Genomic DNA, 20,794 nt, shown 5'->3' on the forward strand with positions numbered 1-20,794 from the left:
TTTTACCTTCTTTTGTTAAAGTGCAGCTGGCAGAGATATCATCATCTACATCCGTGACCTCCACTGAATATATACCCAGATCCTTTTCTGATGGGTCTTTCAGTATAAGCTTAGATCTTAGAAATAAAAATAATAATAATAAAAATTATATTTTCCTCAAAAATTATGCCTTCTGTGACAGAATGCAATACATTTGATACACCTGGAACATCAAATATAGTACTCATTGTCATTTATATATGACACTGAGGAGCAAGGCAGAAACATTAGCAATATGATGGCTGATGCTTCCCTTTTGTGACCTGAAGATTGCACTGGATGTCCCATTTCATGGACACCAGAGCTGAGAATAAGGGACAGAGATTTGCAGTTCAATAGTGTATATGTATTTTAGCTGAATATTGGAAGGAGAGGGAAACATTTGGCTTCACATTTTTCTCGGTGTTTGATGTGTTCTTTATTCGACACTCCACAATCAATTTTCTCAATGTGCATTATATACTCACTTATTGCCTTTCTCTTCAGTCTGAACTCTGTCAGCATCTGGTGGTCCTTCATAGTCCTTTGACCAGATAAATTCAGAGGAGTCATTCTTTTCAGGAGCTTCAAAAGCCATATAAATGAAACCCTCTTCATCGACCCCAAGTTCAATTTCTTTTGTGCCTGTATGAGCAAAAACCCCCCAAAAACATTCCTTACCAAAACAGATCAGGGCTTAGTTTCTGGGCATCTAACTCAAAAGAAAAAAAAAAAAATTGTACAGCTAAAGTAAATTCATTTGGGCAGTTTGATTTGCTAATCTTTATTTTGACTGAGGTTCTTTCTTGTTATGAAACATGTAGCTGATGTTTCATAAAGCAGTTTTTTACCGGAATCATCATAGTATTTACAGACTTGTACAATCTCATCACTTTTAGTTTCATACCAGGTTTGGTTTTAGCCACCACAGGATCTGAGGGCAGTGAAGGGGGTCCAATTCCAGCCTTGTTCAGTGCTCTTACTCGGAAAATATAGCATTTCCCTGTTTCCAGATCTGAAACCTGCAGGAAACAATGACAGGAATTAACGTAAGACTAAATGAGAAGCAACAGTTGGATACTAAGTGCATATACAGACCTTCATATGGGTAGTGGCTACGGACTGCTTATTTATTTGTTTCCATTCCTCTGACCCTTCTTCACACATGTCTACATAATACCCGGTAACTGGACCTGCTCCTCTGTACAACGGTGCTTCCCAGTGTAGCTTCAGGGATGAGTCTCTTACTTCAGTGCACTTCACATCATAAGGAGGGCCTGTTGAAAGAAGGGTAGGCTGTCAAACAGTAACATTAAAAAATGCAACTGGGTGCACTTTGTTTGAGTTTGAGATCAGAGAGCAGAGTTTTAAGATAATAAGTGAATAGTGGGTCCACAGGAGAGGCTTTCTATGCTAATTAACTGTAGAGGTAGGTTCTAGAAAAAAGCATACATTGGCTGGTTTAATGTTATTTGCTTTGGTGTAATATACAAAGACATTAAGATATGAGATCCAGATTCTTCACTCTCTGGAAACAATATTATTAAAAATACCTGGGTGCTGTATCTGTATAGTGCAGAAATAATACCCTACGTCTGAATCAGAACGTCCCTAGAAGTGCTTGTGTGCTTTTCTGTACTGGGAGCCACCCTTATACAGATCTGTAGTTTTCAGAAGTCCCTTGGATTCACAGAAGAGTGAGGAGATAACTAGTATACCTGGTAATATTTTTCTGCCTGTTGTTTTTACATGAGAGATACCTGGTTCTGGCATTGTCCATTCCTCACATTTGAATAAGTCACTGGGTTCAGATACTTCCCCGACACCAGCCATGTTCATTGCACGGGCACGGAATTCGTACACGTGACCTTCCTCAAGGTTGCTGACCTTTGGGTTCAGAAGTGCAAACAGATTATTAGTACAGCCCTGCATGGTTGTAGTCTTGTGAGGGTAGGAAGAGAGTTCTACACTAGAGGAAGTAAAGGAAAACCAGCTCAACCCTTGTTATAGCTACATTTCCTACTATGCTTAAAGGACAGTATTATATCTGAAATGAATACCGTGTAAACTCGTTGAGGAATTGGCTGGATATTGACTTCATGCCAATCTAGTTCGGATGTATCATGCTGATCTAGGAAATAACCCAGAATCTTTGTTCCTCCCTTGCGCTTTGGGGCTTTCCAGCCAATGGTCATGTCAGCCTTCCCACAGTTTAGAAGAACAAACCCGTGTGGTGCTGATGGACAAGCTGTGCAGCAAAGGGAGAGAGAAAAGAAAGTATTGTTCAATGCAGGTTTGGGATCTAGGGATCGGGAAAAGAGGTGTAGATATGGGATGAATTGGGCTGATGAAATCTCTCTGTGCTCGTACCAGATGTGATTCTATTTGTGTTAAGGCCTCCTGATACCACTTTTGTGGTGTAAAAGTATTTGAAAATGACCAGATTCTTATTTGGAAGTCACGGCAAAAGTCACAGACGTGTCTCAGGATGTTTCTTACATGTTGCTTTATGGTTTGTCTGACAGAAAAGATGGAAGCAGTGGGTTGCTAACATGGAGAAGATGGAGGGTTAGATACTGACTAATGTGGTTGGTAGGATTTTGTAATTGCCCTGGAGAAATTCACAATGCTGATTTCAAGATACCAGCATAATTGAGCATTTAAAATGTTCACTTGTACCAGTGCCAAATTAATACTGAAAATGTAACACACTGCTACATCAAAATGCTAATTAACTCTGTCCACCCCTGACTAGTATAACTGACGACAGAAGCTGCAGGGTACAAGAAAATCAGTTCCCTGTTGCTTTCCTTTGCTTATCTGCTCAACATTATTACCACTACATGTAATAATAGCTATGCATGATAGATACATTTTTGAGGGATTTAATTTTTGTGTGTATGTGCATGTATATGTTACTACTTACCAATAGCTGGCCTTACAACGATGGGATCTGTTTCTGGTGAGCTTTCACTTAGTCCTGCCTCATTGACAGATTTCACACAAAAAACATATTCTTTTCCAGGCTGCAGCCCAGGAACCGTAAATCTAGGAGAGCAAATTAATAAATTTGTGTTTGACTGTTCAAAGCACAGGTAAACAGTCTTTTGAATAGATAGCAATACATTTTAATAAGGCATTGTAATTCAAATCATTTGCCGTTACAAATTAAAGTGCACTGTGTCACATAAAATGGCTACCAATAAATCAGACAGTAAGTATGGATCAGATAGAGAGGTATCACACTGGTGGCAGGCATTGTTGGTAGAATAAATAGGACTTCTTAATGGACTTTTTCTGCTTGACATGTGACCCCCACAGCTAGAGAGGTATTCTAAATCCTATGTGTGAGTGACACCAACTTACTCTACTGCAAAGCAATCAAAAAAATGGAATGTGGTTCTTCTGGTGCCACAAGGTCTATCTACCTTCTGAAGATTCAGAGTCTATGAAGATACACACAGACTTTGCTGTCAGTCAGGCTTTGCATGTAAAAGTGACACTTTGAGTAATACTTAATTCTAAAAGAGGACATGGTGTTTGTGTGCGTGCAAGCCTATGTGTGTGCAGTGAAGGAAGTTCTTTTTTTATCTGAAATATGACTCTAGTCATAAACAGAAGAATCCAAGTTGGCACCCTGTCTTCTCTCAATGGAGTAGAATAGCTGAACTCACTCATTACAAGTCACGGGCTTATTATTGACAGTTTGCCATTCTTCTGTCCCAGTCTCCCGACAGTATATGTAGTAGCCAAGAGGCTCCAGACCATCCTTTAACTTATCCCACTGCAAAACAACAGATGTCCTGGTGTCTCTGAAAGCTAAAACCTGAGACGGTGGAGGCAGAGTAGCTAAAAAAAGAAAAAAAAAACACAGAGAAAAATAGGGGATTTTAAAATTTATAAATTAAAAATAAAAAAAATTAGAAGTGGGTTGGCCTGTTTGATTTATTCACCTTTTCCAGAGCACAGTTTTCAAATGAGAGCAAAATACCATGGACATTGTCCCAGTCTACAGCCTATATTTTTATGTTTGGGTTTGCCATATCTCATATTCCTCTCCCTTACAGCCCATTGATTTCTGCAGAGTTACACCTACTTAACCTTCTCTGAAGTAGAGGAGAAACGGGACTTGTATAGTAACTCTCATTAACTCCACTATGAAATGGGACCTGCTTCACTCTTGAGAAAAAAGGACAGTATGAATGAGCACTAGGGCAGCTTTAATATGGGAGAATATAAAAAAAATAAAAGAGTGAGTGCTTATCTCTCTGCGTAAGGGAAACACGGGCATGAGCCTTTGCATCTCTTACTGTTGTCAGCTCAGTCCAGGAAGAAAACAAAACAAATCAGCACTGTGAAGACTGCTGTTCTGTCTGAAGCCCTCAGAAACAGGCTGCTTCAGCAGTTTATCATTCATTCCAACGCTGGTCTGCGTAACTTCTGTCTTACACAGTGCTGGAAGCATACTTGGATTAAACATAGGCTTCAACTGTTTCTTATTTTATTAAATATAATTCCCCCATCATTGCTTGGTCAGATTTACACTGCACTGACCAACTGCAAAGTAATTAAACAAGGATTTAAGGCTTTAAGAGATTTCCTGATATCAAAGCAACTGGTGTGTAATCATATACCATGAAGTTTAAAGGAAAGGAGGGGCAGGGGAACCCACACGTTACTTTCATAGTACATCTCCTTTTCCATATAATTAGTGTAGAGCATATTAATGAAATAATTACCCAGTTTTGCTCCAGCAGTTACAGGCTCACTGGGCAGGGATGGCTCACTGATTCCATACTTGTTAGCAGATCGCACGCGGAAACAGTATGATTTTCCTTTAACAAGATCAAAGAGTGCAAATCTTGGGGAATTAACTGGCATATCCAGATTAACCATTTGCCAGGAGTTGCTGCCTACAATCAGCTGTAACGAAAAAGGTGATGATTTACAACTCATGTTGTAACTCAAGCTTAAAACCCTCCTGAGCAATAACAAAGCTGATCTTTACAGGAAAGTAGTTTAAAAAAAAAAACAGACCCAAACAAAAACCCAATCAAAAATGTAAATGATGTATTTCTTGTTGATACACCCAAACTGTTCCTTGGTAACAGAGGGCCCCTTTGCAGCAGAAATGGTACAGCAGTTGGGAAATGAGTATGTATGAAAGGAGATCAGTAGAAGATACTAATTAACCAGCAAAATGATTAGTGGGGAACGGGAAAGTGAACTATTGTGCAGTTCTTCACAGCTTTTCCACACTTAAGGGCCCATAGGGCAGGAACAGTCTTCCTGTTAAAACTCTGCTACAGTTCTCTGGTGTAAAACTTTCTTGTTTATTCTTTGTTAATCGTTACTACTTGAGTTGGTGTCAAGAGTCAGGATCATAGCTCAAGTAAACTGTGGAGCTGGAGAGAGGCTGAGCAACCAATTTTTGAGGCTGTAGTTCTCCAGTTATCGATGCAGTAAATAACCTTGCCTGTCCTACAAACCATCTGAGAAATAAATTATTCTGTTCTGACATTTCCCTTCTATGTGATATTATTTTCTTACCTTTTCCACATAATAATTCAGGGGCTCTCTGCCTCTTGGATCTGGTTCGTCCCAGGCCAAAGCCACATAATCTTCTCTGACCTCGCTTGCATGAACATTAGTGGGTGGCAAGGGAATTTTAATATGTCCTATGGGAAGTCAGAATAAGCTATGCTTTAGTTATAACTTGGCAAGGACAAAAAGTTCTTTTACAATGGATTATGTTTTCCAACTTTAAAGTAAGATTCTTCAATATAAAGGAGGAGACTTAAACCCTTTGGGGACATAGAGGCAAACCAAGATTATTATAAAAGGCTGTTCTGTTTAGGATAGTTTCTGATCCTTGTGCAGCTTACAATGATGTTTCACCATATATTTTCCTAAGTGTGTTTTCTCCAGAGTCATGTTATTACAGATCTCATTGTTGTAGAACAATCATTCCACTCTGAGAGAATGGCTCAGTATAAATTTGAACTTACCTTCCAGGTCATCCTTGAAAATTTCTATCGTCCTGCCTTCGTCATATGGAATAACTGTAATGTCAAACAGGGCAATGTTATCCACTAAGAGAAGATGCTTGGGGCTTGTCAAGAAAGACAGAGCCCAGGACTGTGTCATTTGGTTATATGCATAATTATATACATTTCATTACACATACAGTGAAATGTCGTAACTGGTATTTTGATCCTTTTCTGCTCAGAATAGTAGTACTAAGGTGGGTTCAGCAAAGGCACAGTATGGCAGTATGTTGCAATGATATTTGTGAGAATGGGGAGAATCTGGACAAACTGCATTCAGTTATATCTGCAGCCTTGCATTGTACTTAAGGAGCAAATTTTCCTGTTTCTAGTACAAACCTGTCACTCTCTTGTCCTTGCTGGGGTCATATGTTGTAACTGGATCACTGGTTTTTGATGGATGACTGATGCCCTCTTTATTGACAGCCTTTACTCGGAACTGGTATGTCTGTCCTTCAGCAAGACCCAAGACAGGGCATCTGCAGGTTTTCACAGGCTTGTCATTGCATGGGACCCAATCCTCTGACCCAGCAACACACCTGAAATGAAACACAGCCCATGGAGGTCCTTTGTGGTTTTTCCACAACATGATCATGAGCTTTTTTTGCTGAAAGATGATTAACATACAGACCTTTCAATATAGTATCCCAGGATTGGACTTCCTCCATTATCACTGGGTGCTACCCAAGAAAGAATCAAGCAGTCTTTATTTACATCATGGCATTTCAGGTTGAGTGGGGATCCAGGTGCACCAGCTGTTTCTGCTGCAGCATCTGTAGAAACACCAAGTGATAGTGGTTATGTTTTTTTCTTCTCTGTACCAAAATTTTCATTCAATAGCTTAATTTTAAGTGTCTAAGGGCCTACATCGCAGTAATACAAGTCAGATTTTCTAATACCTAAATCACTACTGAAAATAAGATTTGGACATTTTGATAATTGTATCCATGCACAAAATTGGGAGATATTTTCTTGTGTATGAGGTTGTGAATTCCTTTATGCCAAGGTATTAGGAAAGGAGCTTTTATTCTAAGTAGGATAGAATCCTGCTTATACCTTTAACAAACACATAAGTGGTCTGCTCTTTATATCCATCCAGTGAGGGGACACGGATAGTGTAGAATCCCTCATCTTCTTTGTAAGCACATGACACGGTCAGAGAAGCCTCCCGGTCTTGGTACTTTAGTTCCCGACATTCTGAGTTCTGCAGCAACTCACCTGTGAAGCATGAGAAGGGGTAAAGGAACTCCAACTGAACTGGTTGAGTGAGGAGTGACATACTTCCAAATACAGAAAAAAACACAGAGCAAGATGAGGGATCTGTAAGACACTCCTGATATTATTATTATGCCTCCGATTTATAGTCATGGACTCTGATCCTACTTCGTTGGTATGCCTCTCTGTTCCCTTTGTACACAAATGCAGAGCAAAAAGCATGGTCCTTGTCCTGAAGAGCTTGTGGTCTAAGCGAAAAAGAGTAATAAATTTGGATGAATTAGTGAGTAAAGGATACTCCTCACACCAGGTAACAGGATGCTCTGAAGACTGCCAAATATTGTGCCAGTTCTAACTGAGGATACATTACTACTCAGCATGCAGAACCTTTTGTCCAAGTGGTGCTCAAAACCAAGAAAATGGAATGGTGCATACTGTACACTTTGTGTATATTTATCAGGTCTGAGATACAAAGTCTACCCAAATTCTCCTCAAATCACTAAAACTCAGTAGGTCCTGCTATTTTCACAGCTGATTCTGGCAGAAGTGCTGGAATGGCAAGAGCAGTCTTACTGCGTTTCTTCTGCTTTCCAAAACTTAATAGCACAGAAAGATTACCAGTTTGGCTAAACACAACATCCTTGATTGCCAGCAGAACAACACAGAATATCCAAAAGTTTTTTTTTCACTAGAGAACCACTGGCTTTTCAAATGCTTGGCACTTTCACTGTATAGAACTAAGGGTCTTAAACTATTCCTACAAGCAGAAATGTCATTACCTCCAAAACGTTTTAGTGGTATCATCCTTTTACAAATGAGGAATACATACAAATTAAATAATAACATCTGTAGCTTGAGAAGAGCTGAGAGCAGCTCAAGAATCCTCAGTTCTAATTCTCTTCTGTGAACATTAGATCACTTCTATGAATTCAAATGGTATATTCATATAGGTATGTGTATATAAACTTAGCTGTTGCATACAAACCATCTCTGAACCAGGTAATGTCTCGTTGGTGTTCAAGTAAATCAGAAGAGAAGTAACAGGAGAGGGTGAAAGGCTCCTTTTCTCTTGAAAATAAGGGTTTCAGCGGAAAAGCAAAATCTGCCTCTCTGGCCATAAGGGATCCTATGAAATAAGAGTAAAAGTCAGCATGATAAAGAGAATTCCCAGAGCCTTCCTCCTTGTAGTATTTTTATTATCATATATTTAGAGTGGTTCTTAAGCCTTGCACTTTTCACGTGCAGTCAAGCTAATATGAACAGCTATAGCTCACAAAAAAAGAATCAAATCGCTTCAGGCTATAAAAATAAAATAAATAATAATAACAATTATTGACTCACTTCTGTATATTTCTGAATCAAATCCTGACTCCATTCCATAATATTCTATAAGACAAGAAGAAAATACATTTAGCAAATCTCATGCCACTGTTTATCTTCCCCTCAAAAACATACAATGATACTCAGCAAACTATGTCTTTCCCTCAAACCAGCTCTTAATGTGAACCTTCAAAGTGTCACCATGTGGTAAAACATTCATTTGGCAGCTGATGACCTTCACAAACAACTGAGGATGTGTCTGCATAGGAGATTGTTCTATACTAGTATAAGTAGTTAGACAAGTAGTTAGATTGGATATTAGGAGAAATATCTTCACCAAAAGGGTTGTCAAGCATTGGAACAGGCTGCCCAGGGAAGTGGTTGAGTCACCATCCCTGGAGGTACTTAAAAGACACATAGATGTGGGACTTAGGGACATGGTTTAGTGGTGGACTTAGCAGTGCTGGGTTAACAGTTGGACTCGATGGTCTTAAAGGTCTTTTCCAACCTAAACGATTCTATGATTCTGTGATTCTCAGTAATACTGCTTTAAATGCTCATGTGCACACAGTTACTCTTAGCTAAGGAGGGGTTTTTTTCAGTTTGGCTTCTGTCTTTTTAAGCTGCACTAGGAAAGTTATGCTCAATAAAAGCATGCATACAGGGAGCTACAACTTTTGTCATGTAAGTGTACCAATATGGTACTGTGCAAATTAGAAGCGTGGCAATCTAGGATCACCCATAACTGAAATGCTTCAATTATGTCCCTGTTTGGAGATAGAGCATGACAGCTACTCATTGCCACATACAGCATGGAAAAGGAAAGAAAAAAGTGTTGGTGTCATAAACATTACTGAAAGTGGAATTTGGCCAAACCTCTGGGTTTAACAGCATTCCCACGGGATAATGTGGCATTCTTGAAGACTACCAGTGACTGGGACTTCAAGCTTTAACCAAAAGAAAGGATATCTGTCCTGAGACACTGAGGTAATTCCTGGAGCTGAGGGAAGTGTGTCCCCTACCAAATCACTTGTTTCAACAGCTGTGGGTTCTTTGGAGGCATCATACATGAATACTGGCCCGCTTCACCTGATCTAGCCTGTGAGAACTGCTGGCATCACAGCACAAAATGGAATTATTTGGAGCTGAAATCTAAGAACTGATGCACTTAACACAGGATGAAATTGAGATACTTTCCTTTCTTATTTTTATAAGTCACAAGAAATGCACATAAAATAATGCCTATTTTTTCAATGAATGAAGCTTGGCAGTAACTGAGCTCACTCATAAGCAAAAGTTGAGGACTGAGTGTTAATAGCTGTAGAAGAAAGAAATAGAAAGCACAAGAGGTAAAGCACAGCCTCATCCCAGGTCCTGTGAGACCCATAGTGATGTCTTTAGGGAAAGTCAACTTCTGCTGTAGGAACTACAGATCCCGGAGACCCTCCCCTTGCATCAAGGGCATTCCAGACAGTGTGGGGCCAGGAGAAGAGGTGCCATCGGCCTGCCTGGGGGATGAGGAATGTTTCCAGTGGAGGCAGGATTAAGGCCTTGGTGTAGTCTCTATTTTCAGAATGTTAAATGCAAATAGCAAAGGGAAGAATCATGTTACTGGGATGGCATTAGACAGGGTCAAGGGAGAAGGAACAGTGTGGGCCTCTCACCCGCAATCACAAGGGACAATGTTTGCAAGCTGTTTGAAATGCTGATTAGACCTGATGAAGGACAGTTTAATCAGGCACTTAGAGGTGAAGAGAGCAGTCTTATCCAAGGTTTTCTGTGATAGACCACAGCCCTTATTCTATCATCATGCCTGCTCTGATCCTAAAGATTCTGGCGGGAATTGGGAGGAGTATGTGATTATTGCCATGGATTTTTTTTTTCAGACAGCTGCTTCTGCTTTATGGCAAAGGCCCAGTTCCTGAGTTCTGGACATACTATAAGAACCTTTATAGAAGAGAAGCATTGCACACCTGGTAACTTTTTCTGTATTTCTGCATTAGGGTGAAGGGAATTTAGGAATCTGGGAAGGCTGGCAAATGAATGTTTTCTGGGCTATTTTACATGTCCCTTTAGAATTGGTAAATGTGTGCTGCATATTTCCAGATATGCTGAATTTTGACACTGTTTAATTGAAGGATCTGAAAGATATCATAAACAATACAGTTCTATTACAATTCTGGAGTCACATTCTTCTGTATGCATATGTATCCCCAAATGGTATTCAGATGTGATCGGAATATGGCATGCAAAGAGTAAGTATGATAATAACATAACCCATGACAGAGCCAAGAATATATTAAAACACTAACAAGAAATATACTATCTAAACCAAAGAAACCTCTTCTGTCTGAAAAATAGTTCAAACTGGCTTTGCAGTTCAATCAGTTGAAGAAACCCATCTCTTCATGACCAGTAAGATGTCCAAAGCAAACCTGTTCCCTTCCTATTCATCTGTTACTGTTTGAATAACACCCTGGACTCTGTCAGTCCCACTGAAGCGTTTAGTTGTCTACAGTTCTGTAGGTCTATTCTGTTCAGGCTTTTTATGGTAAAATTGTTATTTTATATATATATGTGTATGTGTATATATATATATATATGAAATGTGAACAGCTAAACTATGATCCTATGAGACTGCACTGCATATTTCTTAAAGCTCAATATAATTTCCCTTTTTAAGTACTGGTAGTTTACCTCCTTCATCATATGTCTGGACTTGGCTTGTGCAGAATGTGTATCTATGGAGTCTACACCAGTTATTTTAAGAACAGCACAGACTAAAGAAAAAATCTTGTATTTGCTCTTGATAGTTACAGATTTGAGAGAGAAATATGGTATTCTATGCAATATTGCACTGAGAGATCCCTTTGAAAGCCACAGTACTTGTTAACCAATTTCTTGCTTATCTTTAGAAATGCAGCAGACTCTTTCTAAGCCTGTTATGCATTTAACTGTATGGCTGTTTCGTATCAGTCCAGAAGAAATAAGTACCTAAATTTAGTACAATTTTAACACAGTGGAAAGACAGCTGTGTCCGTATGGAATCTGAAAGATTTTGCATGAGTCCAGAAGTGACTGAGAAAGAGAAGCCATTATATCAGCTATATACATATTGGTTGGTGGTAGCTAAGGATTATTTAGCCAGCTGTGCTTTCTCCTCACTAATAACTGAGAGAAATTCTCCTCTCCTATTAACAGAGTGCTCACTTCTTTCTCTGTTTTTCCAGAGTGCTTGTATGTTCCTATGATATAATGTGTAGCATTGAAAATATTTTGAAGAATATAAAGAATTTGAAAATTAAAACCAAAGGAACATTTTCTACTTACTCCTGACAAGCACTGTAGCAAATGAGTAAGCCTCGCCGTATTGATTCTTAACTTCAACACTGTATTCAGCAGAATCTTCCATGGAGCATCTGGAAGAAAAACATTTCCCCTCCTTTTTAGCTTTCAGTTTTTCTTCATACTTCACAAGACAAATTCAAAGGGGTTCCCCTTTAATCCCAGAAGTTAGAAGTAGATACTTGCTTTTCATCAAGAACCTACTTTTCCTTTCAATTACAAGGATTTCTTATACTTAATGGTCAATTTTTTCTCTTGATACCGAGAAGCAAAACTTTTCAAGTAATGAACAAGCAAAAGCCTGGTGGAACACTTGGTTGCACTGAAGTTATGCATGTATCTTTATCCCATGTATAATTCACAGAGTTGTACTAATGTCATTCTGATTACATTGATTTGGTATGTCTGCTTGTAAAGTGCTGTTAATGTGCATGGCTTTACCTTGAATGAGAAAAGGCCATGCCTAGAAAGAGCAGCAAAGATAAATAAGGCTCTAAATTTTTTTTAAGATTTTTTTAAACCTCATGAACTGCTGTTGAGATTGCTTCCTAATGGCAAAGGTTTAGCTCAGACACTACACGCTAAAGTCAAGGAGGGTCAGATTCCAGAAGAATTATCTTTTTTTGTTTAACATACACAACTGGGAGTTTCAGGAGAGCAGGTCTTACTCAACTGAAAAAACAACTCAGACAAGTGCACATACATTACCTGCTGATGTGCAGGGTCAGCATCCCAAACTTGTTTTTTATTTTGTATTTTCCTGCTGGGGCTAGGCGAGGATCAATACGGACTCCATTTTTATACCTAGTTGAACACAAAGGAAACACGCTGCTTCGGAAAGGACGGAGAAATTGACTGGTAAAATTAACACTTTATTTTAAAATTAACCATGTCAAACACAACAGAGGCACAACAGAAAAGAGGAGTAGACACAATTCACTCTTTTACAGGTCTCCCACATCAATCCAAAACAGCCTTGCAGCTAACCTAGATCCCCTCCCATAGTCCTACGTGTGCTCCTTCCCTAGGGCTGCTTGCAGACTGCCTACAGGCAGCTTAGTGTTGGCTTGTTGCTTCCGCCTCAGTTTACGCTCCCTGCTTTGCAGCTTGTGTGAGGGAGTTCAAGCAGATGTCTCTTGCTTCTTTGTGTTCACTGGGAGTCTGTGGGAGGTTCATATTCTCTTTGCTCTTTGAATAATTCAAAGAGGTTGTTCTGGAAGGACACAGGACATCAGGAGCTCTGACAGTAGCAGAGTTAGCTGCCTACGAAGTCATTAGTAATCCAAATGTTTGCATACTTCAAACCTTCCATGGGAGGAATGGTCAATCACTTTAACAAACCAATCAAAGTACACACTGCAAATTGTTTTCTGAGGTGATCTTTCATGTATTTCTGTCCCTCTGTCATTAAAGGTAAATGCTGCAGTCAGGCCCAGTATGTAACATTTCCTCTCCTGTCGTTTGGTAAATACGCAAAGCTGAGTAAATGAAAGAGTCGGTTTGTATTTTACAAATTGTAGAAGTGAAAGCAGTTTAATGCTAAAACTTGCATGGTATTCAAGGTAGCCAAGCCTTGATGGTGTGTATGTGTGCGGTGATTTAGCGCTGGCAATAGATTCTGGTTTCCAAGACTTAAATCCCAAGTTTGCCTGCAGGATGGAGGACAGCACCACGGGAAGCAGGGAAATCTACATGAATATCAGTCCTATCGCAGAAGGAGCCCCGTAGGACTGTCCACTGCCTCCACGGCCCACTGAATACTTAATGTCTTTACTGGTCCTAACAGTGGAACCTGAGAATTGAAAGTGTTTTCTGTAATTTCTGAAGCTCTCCCTTCCTTCTTTCTAGCAGGACACAGATGTTACTCCTCTGGTTGCTTCCTGAAACGCACACAGACTGTTAGTCACGTGGGCAGCATGAGTCATTGCTGTCAACAGACATACCAAGTAACCTGCGGCGGTGGGGAAGCCAGGACTGTACATGCCAGCTTCACTTCCATCTTCTCCCAGACTGCATGTACTCTGAGGGGGATCCAGAACATAGGTGGTCGCCCAGAACGCAGCTCAATATATTCCTTCTCTGCACGTGCCTTTTCTACAGCCTACAGACAAGGATAGACTAAATAAAGGCAATAGAAGGGGATTATGTTCTAATTACACAAATTCTTTTACAAAAGGGACATGTGTGATAATGCTTCAGTGGCAGGAATACAAGGCCTTGTCCTTATTTCTAATGGTTTTGAGGTTGCCCTAATGCCTGATTAGGTTTAGTATCCTCTCCAGAATGCTAGTTAGTCTTGGCAATTTTAATCCTGTTGGCACTTCTGCAACCAATAGAGATGTCTGATCTGACCTTCCTCCGAAGGGCCCTGCGGTCAGCTCTGACACGCAGCAGTCTGCAGATCCGAATAACCTCCTCTTCCAACTTTTCCATGTCATTCCCAAACAGAATTCTCTTTTGCCCCCTCTGTTCTAGCTCTAGGATGGCAGCTTCTCTTCTTCTCTTGTAATCCCTGGAACACAGGATGATAAAAGCCAACAGAAGTTAGGATAATGCTTTTTATTTTGTTTTGGTCTTTTTTGTTGCTGTTTTATAGCACACATTTTTGGTTAAATCATAATAAGTGTTAAGGACAGAAAGTTCAGCTTGCATGCAGTAAGTATGGGTGTGAATGTCAGGCAGTTTTGCCTTATAGGAACCAGCAGTACTACCATGAGAGATAATACTTTAATGGCACAAGAAGGGGACCCACTATCTGACCACTTTTAATTCCTGGCAGGGAACTGGGAGAAGGATTAAAGGAAGGAGGGATGTTGCTAACTACTTAGGTTATTCAGCTATCACAGAAGGATGGACAGCAGGATTGCCAAGATTTTCTAGGAAAGAGAGGGAATTCTATCTGTTACCATTAATTTATTAATCTGACTCCATTTTCCATTTATTCCTATGAAATCTGGTTTCTCTTAAGCCCTTGCTTGTAAGCAGGGCAATATTACTCATTATCACATGTACCAAGGCGATACAGTTTTGTTTCCTGCATTTTAGCTGAGGGCTGGTGTTTTTCTTTTTAAAGGAAGAACCTCTTGATTGAACTTGCTCTTTTTGCTTCTGACAAAATGAGTTGGAAACTGTGACCCCTATATACAGAGGTGATGTTGCATACAATGGTTGTATTTGAGTTATAATGATTTCTGACTTACTGTGGTATTTCGGAGGTCAAGGCAAGGGCAGATGCTATCGATAAGTCTGAAAGGCTGAAAGTCTCTTCTTCCTCACTTCCAGAGACAGACGCACATAAAAGAATCCAGACAAGGTTCCATAGTTTCATAAACTCAAAGTTCAACAAATCTGTGAATGCTCAGTGCCAAGTGTAGAAAGTCCTGTCTGGACCTGATTTACTCGGCCTATCCCTAACTCTGTGGCTTACCTGGTTTTGAACTTTTTCTTTCTAGTTGTGGAGGTCATTTGCAAGCTCTGTTGCCTCTCCTCCTTTTGCTCCTCCTCTCTGTGGTGGAAGAAGGTTCGGGTTCCCATGCTGGGAAATCAAAAATGAACTTTCTTGCTGGAATAGAATAAAACATAAAGTGGCTTTTAAATAAGACTCCTTAACAGAATCTCTTTAAGTTACCATTAAGTCCTTGTTTTGCTTTGACGTTCAAGGGCTGTGAATGAAAATTCATATAATACTATCTTCTGGCATTCAAACTATGAAAGGGGTTTGTTTCGTGATGCTTCTGTGAAAAATTGAATGAGATGAAGAAATTGGTAAGTCTTTAAAGGCAGCTGAAGGTGTAACAGAACAGTAAGTAGGCAGCATTTTGTAGGTAGATTTGTTTTCCTAGGACTGATCTTTGCTTTCCTAGGACTGATCTTACGCTCTAAATCTGGTGGATATTCTTCCAGGGAGTTCCATTAGATCAGACCCCCAATATAGCATGCAGACAAATGAGGAGCATCATGAGAAGGGAGATCAGAGGGACATGGAAGATTAGGGACAAAATATGGTATGGAACATCAGATAGTGAGATACAGAGGAAAAGTTTAGAAAATAAGCAGATTTTTAGTCTGGAAACTATATTGCAGGGGTAGCTATGATGCCAAATAGCCTGTGACCTGCCACCGAGGTTGTGATCGCACCATGCTCAGCCCCTGCCTTGATGTGCCAGGGGTTAGATAAGGCAATGCTGCTGAACCAACACACAGGCTGCTGTGCAGAAATCACTTGGTGTCTGTGGTAGTTGGAGAATCCAAGTGGATTTTCTGGAACTAACCAGTTCCAGTTGCTGTTACCGAATCAGAGCACTTCTTCAGCCTGTATTCCCATCTGTGTATCCAGGCTGCTGACGAGAACAGTTACAGTTCAGTACTTTAAGAGGATAATGCTTTATCCAGTCCTTTGAGTGCATCCTGAGAAATCAGTTGTTTCTTCTTCGGTCTTGGAAAAAGATTGATAAATCATGGAGAAAACATAGTATCCTTCAAAATGTTAGCCTTAAAGGAGTTGTTCAGTAAACAGCATGATTTTGCCCAGACTGATCAGAGAAGCCTTCCCAGAGAGATCCCTCTCCTACAGGTGAAACATGGGGAGCAAACATCAGCACGCTTGGCTCCCATCCATCTCCTGCATTAGCTGCTAAACAACTAGGCTGTCGCTGCAGCCTCTTCTCTGGGAATAAGAGTGTTGCTTTTAGGCGCTGACTAATGAGTGGTCATTAAACAAAAATAAATTTTTAAAGTGTATCCCTCCTTATATCATTCTGTCCTGCAGTTGGTTCAGAAATGTACAGCACAATCCTTAAACTGTTTGGATTTTCAAGTTCTAAGAGCTTAGGTTACTTTATAAAAGCAGCTTTGGAAGCGTAGCAGTTGCTGAATAATATTTGTTCAAACATACTTGTAAGTCTTTCCCTAGCTCATGTTCCATTATCGAAACTTTCCCTTGACAAATTTTGTACCTGGATTTTAGTTTTACTGCTTTCTAATCCTAAAACGATAAAAAATACAAACCCCTCAGCTTTTACTAGTAGTACAATTTTCTGTTAATGTAAACACTTTTCTTAAAAAACAGTCTATGGAAAAGCACAGTTGTATGGAAAAGCAGAGCTGTTGTGGTAAATGCAAAATATCCCAAAATGCAAATGAAAATACAGAATTATCATAATAATACTCCCTCAGTAGACGTTAACTTTGGAAGAAACAAAGAAATGTTGGCAAGTATAAGAAAGAGAAAATAAAAGAGGCTTTTATGGAAAAAATATCTTTGTAGTTTCATAGAGTACTACTCTCTTCTGGACTACTTCAGCTGCAGAATGACTACTGGGCATCAGATATTTGTTTCCATTTTCATGAATAATTACCGATCCAGGTTAATTTTTGCTATATAATGTTTTTTATTTTTCCCTGGAAAATTTTCAGTGCTTTATAATCTAGTGTTTATTGTAAAGATATAGAGTTCTGATCTGCTAAACCTACACTTTTCAATCCAATTATATATTTTTTTCTAAACAGACCAGTAAACCAGAATAGATTCTTGTGAGAAAACATGAAGTAAACCAGTATTTTCATAACAACAACACTGGAAAAACAGTAATGACACTTTAAAGCAGATACAATCATGAACCACAGTCTATCTCTGAAGTGCAATTCAAACAAAGTGATCATACAAAGTAGCTGATGCTGCTATGAAGATCTTATAAAATCTTGCTATAAACAGTAGTTTATTTACAGATAAACCAAACTCACCCTGTGAAGACTACAGTGAGAGCGCCTGTCCTCATGAAAGAGAAAGGACAAAGGAGCGTTTCCTTCTCCCTGTTGATGGCAACTAAGAATGACTCTCCCCAAAAGAATGTTCCCCATGTTTGAGTGCCCATCCTGGAGTCTTAAATATAGCATCCTACCATGCCATCGCAATGACAATGGGGAGACCCATGCAGGGGTTACGCAGTTGGAGCTGTTTACTGCAATGGCAACTAATCACTAACCCTTTTTCAGATCGGGCAAATTATTGCCTTTGCCAAATGATATAAGGAAAGACAGGTGCCTCCAAAATTCAAGCATCAGAGTATTGGATTATACTCTGCTCATTTAGGATAGAAGCTCACAAAACTTCTAAAATGACTTATGAATATTTTAATCTCCTCCAAGAATTTCCCCTGGGTTAACATTTCCATTGCTGCATAATAGTGTGAAATCATTTACTTTGACATCTCTTTAGTGAATGCCAACTCCAGCCAAATTATGTCAGTGTATAATTAGATCAGGAGCTAGCAGCAGCTCTTATGTTTTGTTTGGCTGCAACTATTATACTTTCTTATTACAGGCAAATGAAGGCTTGCTGCCACAGTAGCAGGTAAGCTTACATATCCAGCTGCCCATGGTGGTATCTAAGAGTCTGGGGTAGGGTAAAAGAAGAGAGACTACTGTTTTTCCATTTATTTGAGATAGGCTTGCAATTTCAGCATTTGGGATAAACCCTTCCCAGCAATGTGAGAAGCAGGTGGTATTTTTTGTGGTGACGGAAGGAGAAACGAAGGTTTGAAAGTAGCAAAGCTCTGAGGCTGCAATACCAGTTTGTGAGCCAGATGTTTTCCAGCTACATTTTTTTAGTTGAGGAGTCAGCACGTCAGTAGTGGGCTTTTCATAGCCACTAGAATTCTGTGAAGAGTATATATAAGAACATAAAATTGCCATACTGGATGAAGCTGAAGGTCTGTTCAGCCCAGTGTCCTGACTCTTGAAAGTGGCCCATAGCTTTTCCTGAGCTGGACACAATGCTTTATTGTTGCTAATAGTCCTATCCCTGTTAAATTGCTTAATTCCTTTTTGAACAGTTTCTCATTCTGGCCTCCACAAGGCCTTGTGGAAATTAATTTCACCATCAAATTTTGCACAGTTTGAGTCACCCTGCCCGTATCAGTAGGATCCATTTCCAAGAACCTGTGTTTGCTTCATCATCCAAATAAAACAAAGATGAAACCCAGCAGGATCAGCACTAGAACTACAAGGACTTCTGCATGTGAACTTTATTTAGTGGCTCTGTTTCAGACATTCCTAAGAAAGCAATAAACAGGTACTACTGGGCAGGCATGACAGAATATGTTTTGGTATAAGCTGAGCTGTCAAAGTGAAGGAACGCTCTTCTTTCGTTGATTTTGAACAATTGCGTGACCACTTGAGTGCTTTCCTGAATTTTGTATTATGAGAAGTAATGAGTAATTATTGTCTGTTCTGCTTAATATTAATATTTCATTCAACTTTGTCATATCAGCCCCCTGTTGTATGTTTTAAGGAGAAGAGTCTTATGCTCTCCTCATATGGATGCTGACCACTTTTGTCACCTTTTTCTTACAAAAATATCTTATAATCATATCTCACAGCTCTCATTATCTCAGTCTGAGAAGAAAGAAGATATACATGGACATTTTAAGTCCTCTGAACCAGCAAGTGTAAGGCCACTGCTTAGCACTGTGATCCAGCTGCTGCAGTTCTGCTACATCATACCTCCCCATCACTAAGAGCAATAACGTTAGGCCAATGTGATGCCAGAGCTAAGATATAAAGTGTATTTTATCAGAGTCCCTAATACTTTCAGAGGTGCCCCTCAACTCTGCTTTATTCTGTCTCCAGGATTTGGAGCTTTTAATTTGTTCCTTGAGTAATATTTTTCTCAAAGGACTTGTTAAAAAATCATCAGTGATTTTTTATAGTCTTCAAGCAGGGCACCTTTCAATGCCAAAACAAATAACGAACAAATACCAAGGGAGAACGTGAGCCTCAGTCTGCAGCAATATGTTCATCCCTGTGCAAGGGTCCCTGGAGCTATGAGTAGGGCTGCTGGTGTGGGGAGTGGCTAAGTGACAGCTCCCAGATTTAGCTGAGAAGACAAAGAGTAATACTTCGCTATAGGGTTACAGCTGCCACCTGCTATGCTGATATCCTTGTGACAACTGGAACTGCAATGCTCACCTGTCATCGTCGTGACATCTGCCTGGGAATAAGCACGGTCTTTGTGGCAAGGCACTTCTAGTTTTTATTATCTAGAGCTATCAAAATTGTTATCTGGAAAAGTCAAGATAAATGAGGAACAGTCTGATGTTACATACAGATGGCTTGCATGGGAAGACCTTTGAAACAATGTTGAAATCCTGCTGTTTATCTGAAAATGTCCTTATACAGAATGAGAATGAGATATTAGATCCTACTGTATCTGCTGTGATGCATTTTGAAACAAACAAGGCTATCAATTTGATTATGAAAAGCAATGAAGCAGAAGGCAATAAGGTCAGCACATGTTGATGGGGGATGGATGAGCACTTTACTTGCACAGCTACAATAAAGCTCAATAGCGTCAACATCTCTCTCCAAGCTTTTCCAAAGAGAAATAGTTTTAGAAGGGATGATCTTTCTGTTAAATTTAAGAGGTGACTCAAGAGACAAGAATCGATCTCCTCCTGCTTAGTAGTATACCAGGGTCTAAAAGGTAAATATTGACTTGGCCGTGATCAGATCAGGAAGTTGAGAATATTGCTCAGTCACCTCCTTAAGACATGGCTTACAGAGTCTCTCTCTTGACTGCGTTCCCTGTTCATTACATTTGCTGCTGTTAGGGGTCGAACAGACAAGGATAGGATAGGACAATAGCTGGGTTGTAAGCCTTTGAGATCATTCCTGCCATATGCAGCCTTTGAGTGTAGTCAGAGGCAATGTAGCTTTTAAGGTATTTAAGGTGCCTGAAGAAAAGATTGACATGCCAGCTGTGGGCCACTTTGCATCTTTAGGCACCTACATACATTCTAAAAATCTGGTCCTACGCTTTCTGTGCCTCGGTTCCCATCTCTCCTCCTGGG

General features: G+C 39.8%; 1 protein-coding gene across 2 annotated transcripts in view; it reads right to left on the bottom strand.

Annotated features, from left to right (window-relative positions):
• MYOM3 (myomesin 3) overlaps nt 1-17,909 on the bottom strand; it is a 29,476-nt gene extending 11,567 nt beyond the window's left edge. The window contains exons 1-23 of one of the 2 annotated variants that reach the window (XM_030039766.1): nt 17,688-17,909; nt 15,373-15,507; nt 15,146-15,220; nt 14,298-14,457; nt 13,889-14,046; nt 12,654-12,749; nt 11,931-12,019; nt 8,622-8,666; nt 8,266-8,406; nt 7,122-7,283; nt 6,697-6,838; nt 6,405-6,604; nt 6,027-6,080; nt 5,569-5,696; nt 4,758-4,941; nt 3,693-3,867; nt 2,945-3,066; nt 2,079-2,266; nt 1,779-1,905; nt 1,117-1,295; nt 926-1,040; nt 507-663; nt 7-116 (exon numbers count right to left, since the gene is read on the bottom strand). In XM_030039766.1, coding sequence (XP_029895626.1) covers nt 7-116; nt 507-663; nt 926-1,040; nt 1,117-1,295; nt 1,779-1,905; nt 2,079-2,266; nt 2,945-3,066; nt 3,693-3,867; nt 4,758-4,941; nt 5,569-5,696; nt 6,027-6,080; nt 6,405-6,604; nt 6,697-6,838; nt 7,122-7,283; nt 8,266-8,406; nt 8,622-8,666; nt 11,931-12,019; nt 12,654-12,749; nt 13,889-14,046; nt 14,298-14,457; nt 15,146-15,220; nt 15,373-15,479 — 2,914 coding nt within the window. In that variant the 5' untranslated portion in view covers nt 15,480-15,507; nt 17,688-17,909. Of the gene's footprint in view, nt 1-6; nt 117-506; nt 664-925; nt 1,041-1,116; nt 1,296-1,778; nt 1,906-2,078; nt 2,267-2,944; nt 3,067-3,692; nt 3,868-4,757; nt 4,942-5,568; nt 5,697-6,026; nt 6,081-6,404; nt 6,605-6,696; nt 6,839-7,121; nt 7,284-8,265; nt 8,407-8,621; nt 8,667-11,930; nt 12,020-12,653; nt 12,750-12,956; nt 13,093-13,888; nt 14,047-14,297; nt 14,458-15,145; nt 15,221-15,372; nt 15,508-17,687 lie in introns of those variants that run through there. The other variant, XM_030039767.1, reaches the window with a different exon arrangement.
• Between the last annotated feature and the right edge of the window lie 2,885 nt (nt 17,910-20,794).

Source organism: Aquila chrysaetos, chromosome 16 (genome assembly GCF_900496995.4).
Source record: "Aquila chrysaetos chrysaetos chromosome 16, bAquChr1.4, whole genome shotgun sequence".
Taxonomy (NCBI): Eukaryota; Metazoa; Chordata; class Aves; order Accipitriformes; family Accipitridae; genus Aquila; species Aquila chrysaetos.